Source organism: Lissotriton vulgaris, chromosome 10, assembly GCF_964263255.1.
Source record: "Lissotriton vulgaris chromosome 10, aLisVul1.2, whole genome shotgun sequence".
NCBI lineage: Eukaryota > Metazoa > Chordata > Amphibia > Caudata > Salamandridae > Lissotriton > Lissotriton vulgaris.
This window is the reverse complement of record NC_141698.1, coordinates 278,525,736-278,551,147: the sequence shown is the minus strand read 5'-3', so window position 1 is coordinate 278,551,147 and position 25,412 is coordinate 278,525,736. Positions and strand designations below refer to the sequence as shown.

At 45.2% G+C, this 25,412-nt stretch overlaps 1 protein-coding gene across 6 annotated transcripts in view; it reads left to right on the top strand.

The window, feature by feature from the left end:
* Positions 1-25,412, top strand: part of CSPG5 (chondroitin sulfate proteoglycan 5) — a 279,927-nt gene that overhangs the window by 237,651 nt on the left and 16,864 nt on the right. For 2 of the 6 annotated variants that reach the window (XM_086941016.1, XM_086941015.1), the window contains exon 4: positions 2,961-3,117. In XM_086941016.1, the coding sequence (XP_086797142.1) occupies positions 2,961-3,117 (157 nt within the window). Of the gene's footprint in view, positions 1-2,960; positions 3,118-9,965; positions 10,473-25,412 lie in introns of those variants that run through there. The other 4 variants (XM_086941021.1, XM_086941020.1, XM_086941017.1 and 1 more) reach the window with 4 other exon arrangements.

The following is a 25,412-nucleotide window of genomic DNA, read 5'->3' as shown; positions in this document are numbered from 1 at the left end:
GCACATTTCCCATGATCAGTCAAGGGAGGGACGCAACATTGCCAGGGCGGAACGCCTAATTGTCGCTGTATAATGCCTTCAGTCAGAGGCAGCGTGAGGTCGTGTTAAACATGACATTGTGGCTGAAAGACAGCTCTCCTACACCTTCCAGTATTTATGGGGCTAATAGCAACACACCGGAGTAATGTGATGAGCAGGGGCGTGGCCAGGGGGTTCCCAACACTTTAGGCCCCCAGCCAACACTTCATGGGGCCCCTCTCCTTCCAAATCAAACTAATATCTGTGAGCAGGGCTTTAAGTGGGGGTGGTCTTGGGCGGCTGAGCCCCCCCAGTTTTTTTTGGGGGGGGGGCCTCGAAAGGGGACTCTATTATTGATCCTCAAAGTTCAAAGGTAGGGTGAGCAGATGTCCTGTTTTTTGTTTGGTGTTACTAGTATGGGTAACATGTATTGAAAGTGAAATACTGCCAATTTTGTTATTCACTATTGAAAGGCTATCTTGCCCATAGGATAACATGGGGAATGCTGTGTGACAGGTCTACCTGTATGTCTTCCCATAACGGCAAGATAGACATATGGAATCTGGTACCCCTGAACTCAGAATTTAATAACACATCCTTTAGTGAAGATGGTTTTTAAATTCTAAGTTTGAAAACAGCACTTTTAGAAAGTAGAGGTTCATCAGGCGGAGCTATGTTACGTATGGAGAGGTGCAAGGTGTCCCCTAGCAACTGGGGTTCCCTGCAGCTCATCATCGAGGAAAGGAGCTGCCTGAACCTGAGGCTGAGGCGCGTCCCACCGGCGAAAGCGGCTTCATCGGAGATCAGCGCGGATTGCAGAGCCCCCTTCACATCCTAAGGTAACCGGTAACCGGAGTTTGCACAGGGGGGAGATTATGATCACACACGCTACCGGCGGGCCTGCCTTCTCTTTACAGGTCGCCCTGTTGCTACTTACGTGTCAGTGTTGTAACGAAACTTGAGGGGGGCCCCCCTGCAAAGTTCCTGGAGGGGGCCCCCTCTGACCACACTCAAGAGCTTGGTGAGCCCCGCATCGTGAGGGCTGCGGGGGGCCTTTGTTACACCACTGGGGGAGATCCATATTCAAGACTTCTTCTGGACTTTAACACAATAGCTGCCCCCACTATCCAGTTTATAATTCAGTTCACATCTGGTTGGCAGCCCTCGCAGTTGCTCATTGTTGCCCTCTCTATATCTTGGGTCACCGTTAGCACCTCTCCTGCCATGCCCCTTTGTAGTGCTGCTTCTTGCCTACTTGTTTGGTGGGTCTTACAGGTGTGTTTGCAGCAGTGCGCCGGGTCCTTCAGTCAGATTCCGGGCACGCCCCCGGGTCACTGTTGTACCACTCAATGCTGAAACCAGTACAGCTTGTTTCATAAGGAATCTATTCCTTGTTATATGCCCAGTATTATCTGTACAGCACATGCCCTCAGTCCTACAGCCAGTCAGCCTTCCTCCCCTTGTAACACCAAGACAGGGGATGCTGTCTCTTGAAACAGAGCTGTGCAATGGAGGTGGGCTCCAGTTCGCCATTGCTCTTCTGCTCCCATTCCCTGGTTCTCTAAAGACAGGGGGATTCTCTTTCTCACCTGATTTCTGGGCCTGTTGGCACTTTCCATCCTGTGCACCTGTTGGCACTTTCCATCCTGTGCATTAGTGAAGAGATTGAGGGATGGCGCGGGCTTTTAGTGGATTCATGAGTCCGAAACTTGACAGCAATTCATGTTAGAATTATTCCCATCACTTTGTTGGTTGTTGCGGCTGACTCCCTAAAAGCAGCGGCTACTCCTAGTTGTGGGTACCACGCTCAATTGTCATAGGAACCAAGCTATACCTCTCCGATGAGTCCTAAGTTCGTTTTGCTGAACCCATCTCTAGTTACACATTAGTTGTCCCAACTAATCGCTACTTTGGGTGATTCTGTGACTCCACGAGTGCAGCGGGGGCATTTTTGAAAAACATCTCAGTCGCATTAGTTTTGAAATAACGTTCCGCACGCTAGGAGCAGAAGGGCTCAGTCAATTTCATGCTGATGGGTAAAACTCAATGGTCCTCCATTTGAAATACTTGACACAAAGCTGTATGTACAGAGTTGGCTGGCAAAAGGTAGAACGTCTGCTGAAGAAAATTGTTGTGAGAAACCCCAGCAGAATAGACACAGTGAATATCTTCAAGGGTTTTGGGAAATCCTGCAATAGATTTCTAAGTAATGTAAATAATTTTTACATGTTTTTTTAAAGTGTTTGGTATTTTATGGCTTATACTTAATAGATATACTTTTTTGCCTATTTTATTATCCTTTGCTGGATGCGACTTCATGATTTTCGTAAGCACACAATGCTAGTTATCTTGATTTAGACCACGCCCCTACTCAGACAGGCCACACCCCTTTAAGAAATGTGCCACGCCCCTTTAAGAGCACCCCCATTTTTTTTCCACTTAAAGACCTGTCTGTCAGCCATGACTCAGCCCGTTCTTCACGTTCTGTAGGTGCGGTCCGCCATTAAGCGTTTCGCCATTGACGGTCAGCAAAAGACCTACTGTACCGGGCGGTGGAAAAGCAGTACCTGTGGAATGGAATATTCTGGGATGTGTTGTCATTATGTCATTCTCGTCATATCATGTTATGTGTTGCGTTATATGATGTATTATTTATACTTTGTGCTGTGTGCTCCGTTTTGTGTTATGCAGCTTGACCTGTTATCATTATGTGATGTTATGTTATAATATGGTATTTCTTTATTGTTTTTTAATTTAATGTCGAATCAAGATATTATGTTACCCCCAATATTATCTCAATTACTTCCTAGCCCTGCTATTTAATCTTACAGTAAAGAGGTCTCCCACTGGAAGATGTTGTTCACGTTATGAAAAATTGCGTGATTTAAGAAAAAAATTGTAATTTAACAGTGCATATTTTTGCTCTTCTCTGCCCCTCTCAGCAGATATCGGACACCCTCCGAGCTCCACAACGATAACTTTTCTCTGTCCACGATCGCGGAAGGCTCCCACCCAAATGTAAGGAAACTCTGTGACACCCCCTGTAAGCTCTCCCCCCACGCCCGCGCGCTGGCGTACTATGATAACGTTATCTGTCAGGTAACTCACCTTCTTGTGTACTCACCTTCTGCATGCTGCACCCCATGCCCCGACTGTACCCTCCCTCCTTACCTTGCTGCCTTAGGGCTAATTCAGAGCACCGCCCTCTGGAAATAACTGGGTATTGCCAATGGGGAGCAAAATACAAAGCGAAATTATGATTAAAAAAAATATATTACTTTTTTTTTTAATGTTTTATTTTCATTCTGTTCTTTTTTTGTGTAGGGTTTTGTATGTTTTATTTTATACGTTTCATTTTGTTTTGTATTGTCTAGTTTATGTCTACATTAGTTTAGTATGTTTAGTTTATTGTCTAGTTTATACTGTACGTCACTCATTTTTGTTTTGTATTGTCTGTCATTATTGTATTTATTCGTTTAGGTTTCCTATTATTTTAATTTCGCTTATTATTTTTAGTGCAAATAATATTGCTACATTTAGTTTATTCTCAGTTTTGTTTTTTACATTGAACCGTTTCCATGTTAAAACATCCCAGTAGCGTAGCGCATGAGAGAGTAGATATAAAATATTTAACCAACTCAATTTTTCATATAGTGCATACTGTGAGCTTGAGCTTTAATGTCATTGAAAAGTGGAAAACTAAGTAGGCTCAAAGGCTAAAAACCTTAACAGCTGTGCAAGATCCTCTCGCACTCTTCTCATGCACTCTAGCCTTCTTACATTGTCTGTCTCTGTCCCTCAAGCTCCTCACTGTCTGTTCATACGGTTAACGTTACTCCTAGCGTATATGTGCCACAAAATGCTCACACTATCCATGTATGCAAAGCCCTTCAGACATCCGGCTTTGTGCCAACAAGGCTCTTCCGCTTTCTGTCCTTGTGCCTTGAAGTCCTCATAATGTCTTTTTATGTGTCACAGTCTGTTCTCAGCATCTGGAAAGAAGAGACTTCCTGAAGCAACCTTATTAGCCCCAGACAATGAGTAGTGGAAGTTGTCATCTTCTTGTAGAGTCTAAAGAAGTAGTGAAAGCCACACATATTTCCTCTACCGCCACCCCAAAAGCGGCTGTAGAAGCTACTCTACTCTCCCAGTGTAGTTGAAGCCATCCGACTCTCCCCTACTCAATATACAGTAGTGAAAGCCAAGAGGGACTTCTGGAAGCAACCCTACTGCCCCACTTCAGTTTGGTGGTTGACATCCTACTCCCATGCCATAGAAAAAGATAATGACAGATGCCATACCTTGAGTCCAGGAAGAACCCTTATGATTAGGATGAGGCCTGGCTCCTTCCACCTTCCCGCCCATGGCGCAGTTTTATCCTCTATTGGGAGATGGGTGCAGATCCTTTTGATTGACTGCATTAGGTCCCCTTGAGGGTGAGAAATGATGTGCTTTTATTCAGAGCACATTGGGTCAGAAAGTCTATATTGTGTACATTCACCCCTTGCAGATACTCTAATCCTTACAGGCAGGCAGGGGCAGAGCATAGGTGCCTTGGGACCTAAACCATGCACGTAAAATGGGCCTCCTCTTGCCCAAGTTAGACAGTAAAACATAAGCATAATTTGACTACAGTGTGCCACTCGCGCACTTTGGCCCTGGTGCCTCTTGTCTGCAGCATGATAGCTATGCCCCTGCTGGTGGTAACATCCTTGCTAGGGACCAATATAAGTCCACGCTCAATTCTTGGCCTCAGTGTGTCTTCCTCTAAAACAAATGCAAAGACCACAGCCTGTATCGATACTTCAGCCAGGATGGTAGTCGACTTTTAAAAAGCACAACTGGGGAAAAGACACATTAATCAGAGCCTGGTGGATCCCACTCAAGACCAAGAGTAATTTACGATTTCAAAGGTATCCCTGAATTGAGTTTCCGATCCTCCTCTTCTCGGCCTCCGGCGAAGCCGAAATGCTCCCAGTAGCGAAGGCCTTGAACCTCCTAACCAGGGGATGATAAAAGGATTATTATCAGCTGACTTACATTAACACCTAATATTTAAGCACCAACAGGTCCCTAACGTCTGTTGTATGCAGTATAAATAGTCCGCTTGGTTGTCCTACTTTATCATCCTATTCTTCTGGTCAATTCCAAGCAAGTCATTGGCAGACAAAGCCAGTCACAGGTTCAAGAAGTGCTTGGGGAATCTGAATATTCCAAGTGGAACCTTATGCCTCAGGACAGCGGCCCCAGTCGCTAGATGGTAGAAAGGGAGTCTGGGATCCCGTGAACTGGAGGCTACAGTCTCTAGATGTGTTAAGATTCACAGTTTGTGCTTACCTGGTTTCCATACCATTAAATCAGTCAATAGCGACCAGCCTCAGTGACTTACAAAATGCAGTGATTTCCCTTCAACCCACAACATTGAGATAGACCAGACATTTACCGTTTGTATTTTACTCTGGAAGACAACTGAATTGTATAAACCACTTTATAAATTCCCTTAGTAATAATAATAAAAATATCATCACCAACAACACTGATAATAAAAATAAATATTATTATTATTAATATTATGATCAATATTATAATAACAACAAAAAGAATAATAACAATAATAGTAGTAATAATAATAAATAGCATAATGGGGTGCCTTGTCTGTTTCAGAGCTCAGCGTACACCCTAAAAAGATAGGTTTGATCTGGCATTGTCCACACAGGCTATCATCCTTCTGGGGTTGATTAACGAAGTATAACTGAGTTGGATAATAATAATTATTATTGTTTGAAACAATTATTTGAGTGCTGTGGGTGGCTTGACCTACATAAACGATTAAGGTGACAAGAGCGGTAGAAAAGATGGTGGTGCCAGCCTGAATGGCTCATGGGGCGCTCTGAATTATTCCTGACCCAGCCATTAGTTTGTCGCTTTGTAATGCCTTGCTATCCTGTGCCCTTGTGTTGCTTGCACTGCACTGTGTTGTGTTGTCGCTCCACCCAGGCGAGACCTCTGCCATCTGTTCTGTCATGTTTGTATGTGATCATTCATTGACCTGTGAAACTCGCACTGGGCCATGCCAACTCCTCCCCCTTCCCCCAGGCTTCGAGGTCTCCATCTGCATGCCAGGAGTTCATATCCCGCCAGCACTACAGCACCCTCCGGAGCTTACTCCTACCAAGTCAATCCTAGAATTTGTGCATATCTGGCTAAGAAAAACACGATGTTTCATTACTGCAGTGGAATACTCTTCCAGGGTGGATCAGAGGGCCAGGGTCGATAACCATGACACCCACCAGCCTTACACAGCGCTGACGGAGAGCATGTTCTTGTATGTGTAGGACTGCCATGGTTGAGCAAGCCAAATGTCATGCTTCGGAACTGTAGATGTCATAGCAAGCTTGGTCAGGGTTGATGAACATCACAAGGGCAGTGGATGTATTGGGGCTTGTATAAGGAGGGTGTTTAAGGTAATGGTGAGGACCTTTGGTGGAGTTGTGGTACAATGTCATAGTGCAGGAGCAGTATGGAGTGCTCAACATCAGGAATGAGGGTGATTGGTGGCGCCATAGAAGTACATACCAGGCTGGAATTGTAAATGTGAACCTGATTGGTGCTGAGAAGCATTGGCAGAGCCATGTAACTCTCTGGGCTGCATTAGCAGAAAGGCTTAAGGTCAGGCATTAGACATTGACAGAGCTGTACATGTCTCACAAATGTCAGGATTGGCTGGAATGTAACCGGGTAAGTTTGATGAAAATTGGTAGACTGGAAGGATCCTCAGCTCCTAAGGATTGAAAGGTGGAGCTGTGGAAAAGTGTCCTACAGACAGAATGGTAGCAGGTGATGCAAGTAGCGTGTCAGCACAATTAGGGGATAATTTGGAAGAGTTGTAAAGTCCTAAGTCTAGAATAGCAAGGAAAGATCCTGGACCATGTCAAGAAGGATTAATGGAGTAATGCTGATGCATCAGGTGTTTAAAAAAGGGGCATCAACCCACTTTGGGGTTGAGGATTTTACTCGAGCTGTGGAAATCCTCAATGATTTGGGAAGTAGGGGCATTAAAGCATAGCACTGATGTCTTTTAGGTAGAGCTATATAAAGATACCCGAAGACCTCATTAAAATCCCCTGCTTCCAACATATGATGCATCTTAAGCATTCAGGATCAATTATCAATTTTGGACATCCATTTTCTATCGCATTAGCCCACACCCTTTAAGCATGTAGCGTGCATGCAATTGGATGTTGCTTGATGATGATGGGCAGAGAACCTGCATGTGCAGAATATGGACACAGATCCGCACATGATGACATGCATTTTTGTTCAAGGAGAGCATCCCGCAATTCAAATCCGATTTGGAAAACCACAAACTTGCGAAACGTTGAACATCTCTCAAAACCTGGCTGTTTGATCTTTAATACTTTTATTGAACTGTGACCTGTGCAGACCACTCAGGTCCCGAGAGATCCCCCTCAGGGAGGATTTGTGCGCTAAACTAATTATATCATTATAAATACAGATAATGGGAGTGTTGCGGGGTTCCTATTTTACCCTTGGGAGAGTGTGCACCACGATACTTCAAACAGATTGGTCTTTTTATGGCTGAGTTGTGGGTGGACGATTTGGGATTAGTGGCGTACCACCATATCTACTTGCTTGGCCATGCTACATTCCCTGTCTCCAATGGGTTTTCTTTGAGATACCCACCCCTTGACCGACACATGTCTAAATGTGTAGATATCAGCTCCAGAAAGTCATCATGATACCCGCTCCTTACTCTGAAATTGTTGCTATAGTGCACTTATCTTTGGTGTCTAGGGTCTACTATACCTGGAGTCCCTGGACTTTTCCTGGGCCACAGTGACACTTATGGCTTGATATTGGTTGAGATTTTCGAATCCGGATGTAGACCTGTTGATAAAGGCATGGTATATTTGGCTGCCTACCGAGAGCCTTTTGTCGGTAGACTCTCCCCATGTGAGAAGACCTAGAAGACTTATGCTCCATTTGTGTGTATCTTTTGTACCCCGAAATGACAGCTAATGTCTTTGGATTCCCATGCCGAGACCTTACATCTTAGACTGCTTAGGACTTAGTCCTTGTGTCTTTGACCAGGTATGCCAAAGTCTTTCTGTTTTTGGATTGCCATTTCAATAAACATGCATCTTTGACTTCTCATGCCTGAAATCCTTTGGTGTTTGGATTTCCACCCAGGCAATAATGGCAGCTATGAACCAGAAAAATATAAAGCTGAACATTCGGTTTACAAAATTTGTTGCCAGAGCTGCAAAAATGTTTGAGAAAGAAAAGGCAGCAATCCTTTCGCCGGTTGGTCCAGATATCATTCTGGAATAAAAACTCAAGCAGCCACCGGCCCCCTCCAGCAAGGTCCACATGGACACCGAGTTCAGCATTTTAAAATCAACTGTCACATTGACTTGTTCCCCTCTTTTAAATCTTTTTAAAACTATTCCGTGACTGCCACGTTACTTAATGAGCTTGATCTGCACATCCAGACAATTTTTAAATGTCATCCAATTTTATTGTCAATCTATTGCACTACGGTTGTACTAATCAAAGTTCCTCTTTGCTCCTTTTTAATTAACATATGTATAGGCGAGTTATATGGTCTTAACATTTTTGTCATGATTGTAAGTAATCAAACAATAAACTTGAATTTGGTGTTTGGATTTCCACCCTTGGAGACCGTGTATCTCTGCCTAGACATACCTGGTGACCTTTTATCTTTGTATTTCTATGCCCTTTGACCTTGTGTCTTTTGTTATTTTTGCCTGGAGACTTCCTGTCTTTGGAATCAAATACCTACTTACATTGTGTATTTTACTACATGTGCCTGCAGACCATGTGTCTTTGAATTGCCATGCCTGGGGACCATGTGTTTTTGACTGGGTACAACTAGTGGCTTTGTAACTTTGAAGTCATATCGCCATAGACATTGTGTCTTTGAAGACACATGCCTTGGGGTCCTTGTGCCTTTAGATTCTCTTCCCTGGAGACCTTGTGTCTTTGACTACTCACGTCTGGAGACCTTGTGTCTTTCACTACTCATACCTGTGGTGGTTTTGTCTTATCTAATCATGACTGACTGGAGTCCTTGTATCTTTAGGTATCGATAGGAGCATCTGTCTGGAGATCACGTTTCTTTGTCCCCTGTATACCTGAGGCCCTTTGCTTTTCACCAGTTTAAGGCACTGTAACCATGATAGGAAAGGATAGTGGGTGGGAGGAAACTAAAGGGATGGTTGTCTCTTCCATCTTTTCACACGAAAGAGCCCAATGACGAACTGTTGGTCAGTAGGTTATATATGTCAAATCCCCTTGGTGTGCCTGTGAGTTGTCCTTTTGCATAGCAGATTGCGGAGTACTTGGCAGCTCTTACCTTCTTAGCCTCTCAATGACGTGTGCCAAAGGTGTGCAAAGAGGTCCTGGCTGGTATCAAAAGTGTCTCGCTTAAGTTTCATTCTTATATGCCTTGCATTGATGAGGGAAACCCTGTCCTGGTTCCAACTCTCTAACTAATATTTAGGTCCGGATTCCTGAGCTTGAGACCTTGTGTCTTTGACTGCTCCTGCTCCTTATTTATGTGGCCCTCGTATCGACTGAAAGACTTGTGCCATTTTGCAGAGAGACATGATGTCTGTAGCCATCACACTCCTCACATACCTTCTGTTTTTAGCCTATCTTGCAAGGAGACTTAGTATGCTTGGCCCACTGATGCCCAGACAACTTTTATGAGCAGCCACTTGATCCCAGGAAGCCTTGTGTCTTTCCCCCTCCTGGTCATAGCCCGAGTGGCTAGGTCCCTGTGCCCAGCGATATTTCACAATTTGACTGATCACATGGACTGCTTCTTAAGCCTTCAAGCTTTATGTCACGTCTGCTCCATTGCCCTATTCACAGTTGGCTGTTGACTTTATCTACCTCACCAGGATGAACAGATGAGCCAAGTGAGCCAGGACTACAACCAGAACCACAGACTGGTGTGCTTGCACATGGGCTGCAGATCTGTCTCTCCGGCGCCCAACACCAGATGCACAGCTGCTGCTGAAAGCTCTTCGTAGAGCCGTAGAAGGCCAATGGTCTTGAGTGTGGAGCCAAACCGGCTTATTGTGGGTGTGGTCATAAACACAACATCAATGAACACAATGGCTAGAGACCAAAAAAAGCCTCAATGATGAAAGGCGATTAGTAAAACACTCACACACACACATTACTTTAAACTCCTTACAAGTAGCCATGAAATGCACTTTAGTTATTGAAGGATTATTTGACCATTTTCACTGGTGCCTGATTTATGCCGAATCATTTGCAATCAACCATTTTGAAGTTTCCTTGATTTCATTTTACCAACATGGCTACCGACACGCGGGGAAGTGTGCAGCAGGACTAAACAAATAAAGAGTAAAGCTGAGAAACGATTTGAGTTTAGTATTTGTAACGCGGAAGGCAAAGAAATAGCCTGACTGGGTGACCCTCAAAGAACTCGTTGGATCTCAGATTATATGGTGTGTGTGTTTACCTATCCACGAGTGTTCTAAGGAGTTAAAACATGCAGGAGCTGATGACACTAAGAAACTGGGCAGTTTTCAGACGAAAATTGCTGCATAATTACCTGGGAAACAATGGTTGTAATTCTAGTCACAGGAAAGATGTGGTGCCCCCTTTTCAGGTGTATTTTTTATGACGCAGGTACTCACGTTCGGCTGCCACCTGCCTCTCCCCACGAGATGCCCTGTTGGTAATGACTGTATCTTTTGATGACATATAAAAATCAAATGAAAAAATGTTTTGTAAAAAATAGATAAAAATACTAAAATAAAATAGTTGATCCCCCAGAACTGATAGGCTGGGTGTGATCCAAAGTTCTAAAAGTAAATCTGTCAGGCTACTTGTTGTGTTGAGTATATTTGAGTGGTCCAAGCCAGTTCAGATACAGGACCCAAACCTTTTCCTTCGCCCTGTTGGCAATGGTGACAGGATATTGAAAACCAGAAACCTGGACATTTCACAAACATAGAAGTAGGACTATAGCTTTGCATAGACTAACCGGCACAAAATGACTTCAGTGACAGCCAGCGCTTACTAACATTGAAAACGCACACAATGAGGCACTCAGGGGAATTCAGGGCACCTTTTACCGGCAGTACCGACCCTCTGTTAACTAAATTGCTTTCTAATAATGGCTTCTAACTAATCCTGCAATGAACACACGAACACGTGCCATCATCCGTATCCAGTCGACCCTCCGAAAACTGGGGCATTCACTCAATGTACTGAAAGGTGCAGGAACAGGTGACGAAAAATCACGATAATCAGGAAATTCCGAGACTCCCGGTCTCCCTATGTGTTGGCCAAATCATTAAACCAGTCCTACTCGGTTTTTAAAAGATACTCCGAAGCGTGGTATCATTACCACCTCCTACCTCTCACTTTGCTCAATTACAGTATGAGGCCGCTGTGCCTTCTAGACAGCGACACGCACACACACCTTCCACACCCTGTTTCTTTGTGTCTCCAGTTTAGACATACCGGGACAGACAGTGCTGAGCGTCCATTCAAAGTGGAGTTTTTCCAGCTCCTGCTTCAACGCAGATTTAAGTAGGGGGGACGTCCGCTGGGCGGTGCTAGAGATCTCTGATAGGGAGGCACCTTCAAGTGGCTGGTTGGAGAAGCTGCAGATGAGCTCACGGTGTTCAAGCAGCACCTCTGACTGACTGAGACGGGGGTCCGCGCATACAATGACCACTTCCGGTTTGTGGATAGTCAGCAAGCCAAATGAAAGCGTTTTGAGTATCGACCTGCAGGAGTTAGTGGGTAGGGCTGGACTATATGAATTTTTGGCGCTCATTTTGTGGCTGTGTTTAGAATAAGCCTTCTCCTTTGTACCTACACGTTATTCCTCATTGGTTTTGTTTAAGTTACCCAAAGGGGATTTTAGTTTGTTTCACACTGATTTTTGTATCAGCATTTGATGTGGTAGTGAAATGGAAGGCAAGAGAAGGGAAAAATAAGGTATGCCCACTCTCCCTCTTCAGAGTCCAATCAGGGAGTTGAGAAACCAAGAGGGTGTGGAACGAGGGTGTCCAGACCTGGTTCTCCCGACAGCGCAGCGTTATTAACAGCCCTGCCAAGCAACACGCATCAGGCGCTAGGTTAACGCATTTCAGTGTGGTGGTCCGCAGCACCGAAATGCAAAGTCACGCATAATAGGCATAGCACCTGCCTTCGCTGTCAAGCTGTTGTACTACTATGCTGACTGAAACTAAAGCTGGAGTGGCAGGCTTGGGGGCTGGCTGGGCTAGTGTCTAACTCAAACTGGCTAAAATGTATCAGGAAGGATTCCTGCAGCGCGGCATTACCTGATTCTGACCGAGTGACGTCAGGAGAGGCAGTGTTCAATGGCTACTACTGAGACATCAGCCGTCTCAGGATGTGAGTGACACAATGACTTTAATAGGTGCGGGACGTCAAGAACTGCTGCCGCCTATGGCTGAGCGAGCAGGTGGCTGCAGTTTTGTGGGAGGCAGCGTCAATGGCACTGCTCGCGCCGCCACACTGTAATTCAAAATCAGTGAATGATCCCCGCGATCGCCAGACCCACCCCATGGACCGTGGTGGACGCTGGAGCTCAGAGCACACACTGTGCAGCTGCTGCTGAGCCTCAATGTTCAGGCAGCGCGTTTGCCAATGTATTCTTTGCGACCAGGACAGCTCTAAGGAGGTAAGTGTCGGTCTCAGATAGTGCACCTCCAGAGTGTTAATCTCTAGTCACTGACTCAAAAATGTGCTTTATAATATAAATAGCGAGTAGCACGTGATCAAGCAGCTGCCTGCCCAGTGTTAGCTGAAGTTCTGCGGTGAGTCACATACTCACAGTCTCATTCTAGTCTGGTCACACTGTAGTTTTCACGAGCCACGCAATGTATTTGAAATAATTCCACGCCCTGGGCTCACTTAGGCTTCCGCCTGGCTATGTGTGTGCTGAGGATGATGTGCCAAACCACGCGGCGACTGCCATTCCTCGGCAACTAAGCCACTGGAGTGAAAACACTGTGTATGCCACCTGCACCAGAAGAATCATACAACAGTGTTGTTGGTTGCTGCGCCGCAATCGAAGTTGTTGTGCGCTGGCCATGCAGGGGCCCTCCTGTTGCCATGGCGCCGGTTCACCTCAGAACTCCAACTAAAGAAGTAAGTGCCTGAGAGAGAGTGTCACTGAGCCAGTATATTCATCTAAAGTAAACACTTGTTGTGCTGTCACCCAGCAAATATAATAAAGAATCAATGTAACGGTTTGTATTTGAATTTTTACAGAATGTTTGTTTCCTGGCTGCAAACTTTTCGGATGCTTTGCAGCAGTTAACTTCTTACAGATTCTTGTTGCTAAAATGGGTGTAATTTCTGTCATTTTTATGTTTCCCTCGTCTTCCTTGCCTTATTTTGCTTGTGAGAAAGTGCCACTCATAATTACACTGAAATTATGAAAATGTCACTCATAGCAATCTGAGACCTTGGCAGCCATATATTAACTGCCTCTCTAGTGCAGCAAATAATGAAGTAAGGTGTATCTGAGGCACCAGGTTCGAAACCCCACACAAAAGGGGAAAATGCCAACGGCATCCAAAGAAAAAGCTCACATCACAGCCCCTCTTTGGATTGGGCAACTGAGGCACCCAGTACTTCTTCGTGTGGGAAGTATGTTTCAGAGAAAGAGTTGGTGCATTATTTGGAGCACATAAGGGAGAACTTGGGATCTGAATCCCCTCCAGCACAGGAAGGAGGGCAGAGGCGTTTCCCGCTGTATTCAAGACCTCCATTTTTGGCTCTGCTGATTCACAAGAAGATTTTGAAGCTACTATTTGGAAAGGAGGCCAATGAGTTCTGTATTCTGAGGTTCTTGCAAAAAACATGCTTTAGAAGATGGAGAAAATATAGTTCTTCATAAATTCAAGGTTGACTCTATTTTAGCATCTTTGACTGGTAGAACAATTCTGATAATTGTTCGCATGTTCTTTTGTAGTCTACAAAATGGATAGTGGTCTCAAAACATAATTTGCTGCCAGTAAAGTATCATTAAAAGCAGCCACTTATGCGGCCTAAACTTCTCCATCCTTGGTAAAGTATTTAGAGTCCCTGCCGAGTGCCATCCAAGAGGGTACGGATGAAACAGGAGACAGAATTCCTCGCAAATATTTCTTCAGGCATGATAATATCATCATCGTTGCCAGCTTGGACAACAGTGCTTACTAGGAGCAACCTTTGGATAAGAGACTGGAAGAATTAGTTTGCTGAGAAATCTTCCTTTCTGAAAATCCCTTTTGAAGGAAAGAAGTTCTTTGGTGATCAATTAAATACTGTGATAACAATGTCATACAAGGACAGAAATAATACCCTACTTTATAAGGGTGGTTCATCAAGATCATTTAAAGTCAAGAACATTGATTCTATTGTTCTGATAAAGACTTCTAGCTGCAGATTCCTCACCTTTTGAATATACCTCAGGTGTCAGACTGGATTTGGGAACTTTTCAGCAGTACCTCTGTGTGCCAGTATGTGGCACGGTTTGGTTCCACACTGATGCCGTTTTGCTCCGGAAATGACGTGTGGAGCCCATATAAATGCCACCTGAGCGCTAATGTCAGTTCCTTTCTTTCTGTGGTTCCAGACACTGATCCGGAGCTACCTTACCTCGATCAAAAAACTGTTTTAACAGTGTGCAAGGAACATGTCACCTTGTAAAACAACAGACTTTAACCCTTGAGAGGACTGTCACAAACAAATGTCTGTGACAGATCCTACCAAATTTGTCTGTGGTGCCTGGGGTTGAGTCACAACTCTAAGGCCTGCAGTGACTGAGCGTCAATGAGCCTGAAGGCCATACAAGACAGTGAGGCGTAACTCTATGTCACCAAGCACCGGATGACTCTGAGACAAGACCGGTACAAGTCAAAAATGTAGTTCTGTTCGAGATCCAGAAGTTGCCAGAGACACTCCAAGGGTCAGTCTTCCTCTCGATTCAAATCTTCGAGTAAGTCAAAGAAAAAACACAAGAAATCTAAACAGCCCCTTTTCGCTACTCACACTTCTCTGAAAAGGTGCAGGGGTGGCACTATACATCTCGATTTTGCTCCCAAAGTCCTTCGACTTTGGACCCAATCCAACTGCTTGTTCCAGCACAACCTGAGTTTCTGGGGCTGTCCGCCACTCTAATCAGATCAGAGAGTTCCACAAGGCCATGCTCTGACTCCTTGGATCATTGTCAGCTCCCTCTGTAATGGCTGCAGGCCCCACAGAGCCGTGAGGTTCTCCACTGCTGCAAGTTCGCCCTCAGAGCCATCTATATCTTTCAGGCCCATAAGGGGGCTGCCTCATGCTCCACTCTCAACTCTACCTCTGGCATGGACTGTGCACATTGACTCCAATGCCAACTCCGTCAATGGCGTAGACAAGGCCCCAATTTTCCTCTAGGTCATTGAGTCAGCTCCAGTTTGACCTCGAAAAAAGTCACAGCCAATCACCGTGCAGACTCCATTCTCTCCGCTTAATCTGCCTCCACAAAAACAATGCCTTGATCCACGCCGGCTTGTTATTGTGGTTCCACATGTACCACTCGCCATTCGCTGCCAACCCCCCCTGCTAGGCTGATGAGCCACCGTTTTACATATCTGCACACCGCAGCCCTCACACTTCTGAGTTGCAGGGGCGTCTCGTTCAACTACAGCAGTTGCTTTCCCATGGTGGTTCTCCCTGCCCACGGGTCCATAAGCATCGAGATGCCACACATAGAAGCCCTGAAGCTATTGCACACTGTAGCGGCTGCTACACCTTCCATGGGGCCCTACTCGTTAGACCGACTGGCCACGAACCAGCTACACCGAATGGCCTACACGGCGCCCTCTCCTCCCTTTCCATATTGCTGAAGGAAGCATCTTCCTTGGATTGAATTCTTACTCCCTACCACCTAGATATTGGGTGCTCACGCCCTGTCCTGATGATTACCTCACATTGCTAGAGGTAAAAATAGCGTTAACAATAGCACTATATAGACTCCGCATATATTATATAAAATAAACTTAAGGAGTCATATATCTTTTTATGTGTGAAGCACATTTCCTTCGCGTTCCTCTGTCTCTTATCACAATACTCCTCTTCACTTACGTGTTAGCACTGGATATTCGTATATATATATATATATATATATATATATATATATATATGCTGCAAGGCTCGTCTTCAAAGAGACGAGGAAGACCCAAGGTTAGTGCAAGTTTTTAGATATTTATTTTCGTGCTTGCCATACCGTCACGAAGCGTTTCAGCAGATCCCTGCCTTGATCACATGACATGATCATATATATATATATACAAACACAAGAGCCCAAAAGTGAGGCACCGCACACAGCCGTGTTTCTTCCTTTTTACTCAGCAGGTTCCAGGGAATAAACAGCATAACTTCTGTAGCAATAAGTAGCCAAACATGTTTCGGGCTTTGTAGCCCTTGCTCACTGGCCCAGAGAGGTGCAGCTGTCAAGTCTTCTGCTTCATTCGCGGCGCTGATGTATAGTTACGCCCTCGGGCGTGTACTCGCACAGCATTCTGGTCGGTGTGGTTTACAAACCAGCTTAACCCCTCCACTGATTTCAAAGTCCTCTAGTAGGGTTGCTGGCAGTAGTAACGCTGGTTCCCTGCATATCAAACACAGCCGAAATCGGTCACGCTGTTCCATGTGTGCTGGAATATCTTGTAGCACATCGGAGCCGCTCGTATGCAGCGGGGCACCTCGCGACCCTGGGCGGGGCCGCTTTGTATCCAAAGACAAGAGCCCAAAAGTGAGGCGCCGCACACTGTCGTGTATCCTCCTTCTGTAGTGCAACTGCTTTAGTAAACTTATGCTTGCTAGTAAAAAGACATTTCTTATTTACGTAGGCAAATACTAAGTATATAATACAATGCAAAATAAATTAAAATCGGTCAAAGTATGTTTCGGCCAAGTGGCCTCATTTAAACAACAAGCATTAGAAATGCAATAGGTCTCGCAGCATTAGAGTTAGTGCTTTTAGAATTGTTTATGGGTTTTTTTGTTGTAAATTTTTTGCATTTTTATTTTTTGTAGCCAATGCTAAAGAATTACAAATCAAAAAAGCAATAAACAATTGTAAAAGCTTTAACTAAAAATCCTGTGAGACCTATTGCACTGTGTGAGGGTGAGGTGTTGAGGGTGAGTGAGGGTGGGGGTGAGTGAGGAGTTGAGGGTGAGTGAGGTGTTGAGGGTGAGTGAGGTGTTGAGGGTGAGTGAGAGTGAGAGTGAGTGAGGGTGAGGGAGGGTTATTGTGAGTTAGGGTGAGGATGAGGTGTTGAGGGTGAGTGAGGATGAGTGAGGGTGAGTGAGGGGTTGAGGGTGAGTGAGGGTGAGTGAGGGTGAGTGAGGGTGACTGAGTGTGAGTGAGTGTGAGTGAGTGTGAGTGAGGGTGAGTGAGGGTGAGTGAGGGTGAGTGAGGGTGAGTGAGGGTGAGTGAGGGTGAGTGAGGGTGAGGTGTTGAGGGTGAGGGGTTGAGGGTGAGGTGTTGAGGGTGAGGGGTTGAGGGTGAGGGGTTGAGGGTGAGGTGTTGAGGGTGAGGTGTTGAGGGTGAGGTGTTGAGGGTGAGGTGTTGAGGGTGAGGTGTTGAGGGTGAGGTGTTGAGGGTGAGGTGTTGAGGGTGAGGTGTAGCGGGTGATTGAGTGTGAGAGGGTGAGGTGTTGAGGGTGAGTGAGGGTGAGTGAGTGTGTGGTGTTGAGGGTGAGTGAGGATGAGTGAGAGTGAGGGTGAGTGAGGATTTGAGGGTGAGTGAGGGTGAGAGTGATTGAGTGTGAGTGAGTGTCAGTGAGGTGTTGAGTGTGAGTGAGGATGAGTGTGAGTGATGGTGAGTCATGTGTTGAGGGTGAGTGAGGTGTTGAGGGTGAGTGAGGATTTGAGGGTGAGTGATGTTCAGGCTGACTGAGGGTAAGTGAAATTGTATTTATGCGTCTCAGAGGACTGAAATCAGTGAACAGCGAAATGGTCTTGAGAACTGTCCAGTTTCCGTAAGGTTGTGGATTTCTTGTTCCTACAGTACTTCCAATGGCTTTATTGGCTTTATTTTGGTAGAGATTTTTTTCACAGCAGACTTACATGTGGGAGAAGAAGTATGGCTTTGGCGTGTTCCTCCGGTCCTTGGCCAAGATCAACTTGATCTCCTGCTCCCTGACGGACCATCGGGGCATTAGGGAACATAGTGAACAAGCTGCAGTGTTATAGTCAGAGCAAATACACCACTTGCAGATGTCATGAGGAACTGATAACGGCAACTATCTTTGGCACTGACAGTAAGGTTTGAACCCTGAAACCTTCAGAGGAGGCATTTGACCAAGATGCGGTTGGAGCTCGTGAAGCATACATAGAGAGCTCAGGAAAAACATGAGCTCATGCCAGCACACTCGTTGCTAGTTATTATATGCCGGTGATGTGATTTCCAGCGGGTGGGATCATGCCTACAGCCGCAAGGGTCGACCTGATGACCCTGGAGTATTAATGCTGGGGATACCTTTTCCAGATCTGTTTGAGGCCTGGTGAATATTTATAAGATGAAGAATCTGCAGGAAACCGTGTCCATCAAAACTGTCATCTACTAGGCAATGATTTAAAAAAAAAAAAGATCCTAGGAATTGAACAATAATCAAAGCTTCATTTCTGCAAAAAATAATAAAATTAAAAAAAAAGAACCAAGGCAGCAGGTGATGAGATGATATTTTTTTAATAACGTCTATTGAAAACATCCGTTTCCTTGGTGCAATCAAATATTTGTCCCATGGACTGGTGCAAGACCTACCTTTTGCTTATTCTTTTTTTTTATATAGCATCCCTGTATACTTAAAAAGGTAACTATACAGCTTATTGTCCAGCATTGGATGTAATCTTGTAAATCGGACATTGGTGTATTTGTACGTTAGTTATATATGCATATCCACTAGAATACCATGACAACACTTTATTTCACTTAATTGGAGATATTTGTTCACAGCTGCTCATTTCCAAAGAGTTTAAGTAGTTGCAATGTTTTCACAAGCACTGAATGGGCTTGGTATTAATGTATGCGATAGTGAGCTATGCTTATTACTGATCAGGATTATGGCAATGTTCGCGAAAAATAGTATGTAGTCTTTGCAATTCACTGAATATGTTAAGGGTTTTTTACAATGTTAAAGAATTAGGAGTTATGCGTATTTTGTGTGAAAAGATGGAGATTTCCAAAAAGCCAGAACCTTCCTCTCGGACACAGTATTTCGACTCTCTGGTAGTTAAACAAGGGTAGCACCTAAACAATAACGGACCGGTGCGCTATATTCTCCTCTATTGCTAGGCAGAGTGCCAGAACACAAGTGCACGCGCAATCCACACACGCGCATTGTTTGTCTTTCCTCTCATGCATGCAAATGGACTGGTGAGTTTAGGGAAATTGACTGCCAGAAAATGCTTCTCTTTTCACGCCAATGTTTAAGCGATACTTTGACTAACACAAGATTTGCATGAGTAAACCAGGCTTTATCACGTGTAAAAAAGACACTGGACTGAATGGAGTTCACGCAGGCTGTCTCACTGCGTTCCAATTTTAAACTCTCCTATTTTTAAAGGGCACAAAGGAATATTTCTTGAATAGACGTTTTCTGCAGGCATCTTACGAGATGTTATCTTTGCTTTCGATTCGGAGAAAACTGCTCTAATAACGGCTGTAGCCTGTATTCTTAGAAGTGTAACTGCGTGTGCAGACAGGATAAAATGCAACACATTCTGAAAATGCAGTATTCAAAATGAAAAATAGTCACCCAAATCTGTAGAGCAGTTAAGCACCTTCTGCCCAACGTTGTTCATGTTTTACTTTAGGACACAAATCAAAATCATCTTTCTGCAAGTTTTATTTTTTATTTACTTCTTCTTTACTTTGACTGCACGCTCCTGAGCCTGCGAATTCTCCTTGATTGATTCAAAATTTCAGACCGGTTTCTAGAGCCATACGCACGCTGTAATTATGGTGTACATTGCAACTGCATAGGATTCAAAATTGAGGACCATTTCGACACTAAACAGTTTTTGAGGTATTTGCAGCGTTTACAAATGTACTGAGTAGGTGTACAACGTCTGTCATTGCCAGTGGGGTGTACATGTCAAGATGAAATTTGCATATTGTACATTGCTCATTGGTGAGCCTATTTAGTGCGGTTGTGTAGATTTGCCGGCGGTTAGAGTGCGCAGGGCCGCCTGCAGCGGGGAGTGAAGCCAGCAGGCGTGTGAGGCGGCCGGGGAGGAGTGCGGGAACAGACGGGAGGAGAGTGGGAGGAGAGTAGGAGGAGTAGGGGAGGCGAAGCCTTCAACAACAGGAAAACAAAAGGGGAACAGCGATACGAGGCAGACATCAGCAGTACTCAAATTATCGGACGTCTGCTCAATCTATACCCCAGACCCCGGGTTTACATGGGTAAATCCACGCAAACTGTATAGTACCTCATCGGCTAACACGCATCTCTGTCAGCGCTGCCGCGTGGGAGTTTCTTTTTGCGTGCATAACAATCAGGAGATTCCAAGCAGCATGCCAGTGTGTCGGAGTGCCAAAGGAGCGCTGTGTTCCGGACGGGGTGCATGCATGACGTCAAAGCGCACAGCCATTTTGAAAGCAAAAGTTTGCAGTATTTAATGCAGCGCACTGGAACAGTGATGTGCACACTTATTTGCATATTGTTTTAGCTGAACGTCTGAGGCACACGTTTGAGACCCCATAGAAGTAACACGGCGGGAAGGGGAGGGGGCGGAGAGGGGAGAGGTGCGAGTAAAATAAACAAAAAAAAAGAAGCCGGAGGGAAGAGAGGGGAGGGGGGAGGAGAAATGCGACACGGCGGGAAGGGGAGGGGGCGGAACGGGGGCGGAGAGGGGAGAGAGAGTAGGCAAGGCGACACGGCGGGAGGGGGCGGAACGGGGGAGGGGGCGGAGAGGGGAGAGGTGCGAGTAAAATAAACAAAAAAAAAGAAGCCGGAGGGAAGAGAGGGGAGGGGGGAGGAGAAATGCGACACGAAGGGGAGGGGGCGGAACGGGGGCGGAGAGGGTAGAGAGACGAAGAACAGACTACGAAGAGAAGTCCAATAGAGGCTCTTAGGAAACTGGAGTACCTATTGTACCAAATCACTATTCGTTTTTGGAACTTTATGTTTAGCAGGATATCAGAAGACACAGATTTCATGTCTGCGGACATGCTCTTTGCCTATTATTATTTGATGTGTCTCGGAAAAGCCCTTAGCGGTCCTGGGCCTTGACACGCTATAACAAAAACTTAAATTAAACGTATTGATCAAAATGCTAATCTTGCTGCAGCAAGTTTTATTTTGCTGGAACTTTGAAACTATGCACAAATTAGATTACAGAAGATAACTTTCAGTATCGCTATCACAGTAAAACGACCTGCAATATTTTAAATCAACGAGTATTAAATACGTGTTTGGGAAGGCACCTACACATGGTAGAAGAGAGTTCGGAGAGCCCTGCCAAACGACTGAACACCGGCTTCGGCTTCAATCTGCCACTACATAGTGTACTCTCGCAAAGGGCGCAATCAGAACGTTGCACACTCACCTGCCGAGTGGCAAAAGCAGGACAGCAGACCTCCTAAAGTTAGACTTTCTAATGACGGCGGGCAGGTGTGGCGTAAACGAGGTAGGGTGCTGGGTTAGTATGGAGGAGGCGCACGACCTGTGACGATATTAGAGCCCGGGTGGCTCCCGGCAAAGGTCTGTTGTCTTACAAGTTGATGTCACAGTCGTATCAGAGCTAGGTTGGCTGCCTGGCGAAATGTCCAGTCATCAGCGACCTTCCCGTTTACGACGATCAAAGGGGTCTTTAAGGTAGTTGTGTCCCAGTTCACTATCTCATGGTTCATTGACAGAAGGGGAGGAGAGTCTGTTGCAAAAGGCTAATTTTGTTCCGGTCACGTGAACTCTCCGAGCATCACAACCAATGAACAACTGGGTTTGATGTTTAAACTTTAGTCTTTAAAAGAAGAAGCGGTTATCCAACCAATCGTAAGCATTCATAGCCCGATAGCCAATGAGCTCACTGAAACCTCCATCCAATTAAGGCAAACGGAATTTTTTCACCATTTTTAAAATACGTTTCACACTCTTACGTGGTAGTAGATAGTAAAATAAACAAAAAAAAAGAAGCCGGAGGGAAGAGAGGGGAGGGGGGAGGAGAAATGCGACACGAAGGGGAGGGGGCGGAGAGGGGAGAGAGAGAGTAGGCAAGGCGACACGGCGGGAGGGGGCGGAGCGGGTAAACAAACACGGACGTGCACGCGCCCGTGACTTTTAAGGTCAATGCGCATGCGCATAAGCTTAATGCGCATGCGCATTGACCTTAAAAGTCACGGGCACTGCAAGGAATCGCCACGATTCCTTGCAGTTAGATAAAGAGTTGATGAGCCCCTATAGTCTCGCTTGCTCGATGCGCATGCGCATCGACAGGCGAGACCTAAAAAGGAAGCAGTAAGTGTCAAGTTCATAAAATAATGCACAATAAATTTCCAAAGATCAACATAGATATAGGCCAAGTGGCCTTGTTCCACCTCTCGGAAAGGAATGCCACATTGCAAGTTTTGATTCGGAATATAATTTCTCATGGAGAAAAGGTGTGTGTCCTGGCCTAGTATATATCCATACTAATATAATAAAGAGAGAGCCCAAACCTTTGAGGCAGGTAATCTCAGGAACCACAGCACCAATCACAACACCCAATACAGCGTTGGAAAGGGCAGTTGCAGCAGAAGGACATAGGCTATGCAGACGCCAACCATATACATTTAAAAGGTAAAAGAACCGTGCCAGCAAAGTAGTCCCTTGTGGGCGTGTCTGCATTGTGCTGTGGGCGTGTGCTGGGGGCGTTACAAACGCTGCGGGCGTGTGGTACGTTCCGCCCTTCATGCCATGTCTCATATTGTGTGCTAATCCCACCCTGCTCCCTTTAAATACCCGACCCAATAATCATAATCATAATTACTCCTTAAAATACCCCAACACCCTTAAACACTAACCCATCTTAACCCTATAAATATACCCTGTACCCCAAAACCCAAACCTATCCCTAAACCCTAATAATACCCCTGTACCCCAAAACCCAAACCAAGCCCTGAACCCTAAAAATAACCCTGTACCCCAAAACCCAAACCTACCCCTGAACCCTAAAATACCCCTGTACCCCAAAACCCAAACCTAGCCCTGAACCCTAAAAATACCCCTGTATCCCAAAACCCAAACCTAGCCCTGAATCCTTAAAATACTCCTGTACCCCAAAACCCAAACATACCCCTGAACCCTAAAAATACCCCTATACCCCAAAACCCAAACCTAGCCCTGAACCCTAAAAATACCCCTGTCCCCCAAACCCATACCTATCCCTAAACCCTAAAACTACCCCAGTACCTCATAACCCAAAACTATATCTGAACCCTTAAAATACCCAAACACCCCAAAACATATACCTCAGTACCCCAAAACATATACCTCTATACCCATACTTACCTTATCCAAACATTAAAAAAAAAACATGCTTTTACCATTCATGCATTTACAACGAATTTAGTTGTAAATGTATGCGTGGTAAAAGCATATAAAATGTAATGCCATGCGTTATAATGGCGTTGCGGAGTCATGGTACTTTCGTAAAGAAAGTATGCGGAGTGATGGTATGCGGAAAGAAAGTTGCGGGGTGTTTACCCTCCCCTGGTAAGTACATTGGTGGCACGGCGGCCCACATCTCCAGCAACATACTCATATTTGTCATTGATGACCAGCACCGACATACACTTTTAGACACACCTCCCGCCACAAGTTCTAGAATTGCGAACTTTAGAGCTGGGGAGCTACGTTCGAATCTCGGCATCAGCTCAACATCCTGTGATTCCAGGCAAATCGCTTTGTCTCCCCGTGCCTACCACAAATGAATGTGTTCTTCTGTAATGTAAATTGTGCTCATGCCATGTTGTCGAGTTCGCGCTATATAATATTGCAAGGAAATATAAAGTAGGGAAACTCGAGTTCACACACTACTGAACGCGCACTCTTAAGTGCATCAGCAGTGCACTGTGAATCGGAGCGTTTCACAGGCCTGTCACAGATAAGAAATGCTATCAAAACGAAATCCTACAAAACAATATACTATTGGCCGGCAGCAATTCATACCCGGACAACGTCGGGATGGGCTGCTAGTATATATATAATCAAGACCGCGTGTTGGCGGTCGAAACGCGTCATTGACAAGGCAATGGGTAACAAGAAATAAATTAACTATCACACCTTGATGGAGTCCATGCCTGCTTAGTTTTCGAAGTATACGTAGTGAAGGATTAGAGTTTATATATATCATTAAACTAATGAAAGTATGAAATGAATGCATTAATTACTGCCAGTTTTTTCCTTGCCTTGGTGAATTGATAATGTTTTGTCTTCTATTTAATGAAGCCATACTGCTTTTCTTCTGGGATTGATGCCAGAGTGAACTATTGTTTTTCTTAGTATACAGCAATACCACACCCTGCTTTCCCTGGTCGGCACAAATTCAGATATCAATTATGATGCAGGTGATGAAATTGGCCAACCTTATCGCGAGGAGAATTTGCATGACAACCTGCTGGAGGCTAGTAGCCTTGATCCCTCCATTGAGTCCAGTCTTTTCTCACCCCTTTGCCTTGCCATTGACAAGAGTGCTTTCTTCACCATGGTTATTTGGAGGGCGACTGAAGTCCTTGCCCTCCAGCGCGGTCAAGACCAATGTACTTATAGAGTTTCTTCGGCTGGAGTAGACATCTACTGAGCCCCTCTTACCATTTAACGAGGCCCTTAATGATACTTGTACCAAATACCAAACCTTGCTCTGCCCTCCCGGTCAACCCCCAAATTGCACAATGCCTTCCATGCCCCAGTCTATCGTTCATTTTTATCTCAGCACCCCTCTTCTGAAAGTTTGGTGTTGCCAGGCATCTGCAAGCAGACAACAAATTCCTGACAACTCCCCCTGATAGGGAGCCGAAATGAGAGGAGACATTCTGGAAGATGGTTTTCTTATTCACCAGCTTTTTGGTCAGGTTAGTGAATGTGAGCTGCCTACTGGGGCGCTATTCTCATTCCCTTTGGGGCTCGATGGGTTAAGTCTTCCAAGGTGTCCATGACAATCACCGACCAGTCCTCGTGCAGGCCATACAGTGAGGTCGCACAACAGCCAAGTTCACAATTCATTGTGGCTTGCACAATACTGATTCCATTGGGCGGGCCATTGGCACTGGTATCGCCATTTGCCACCATGCTTGGATGTAGTCCACCAATTTT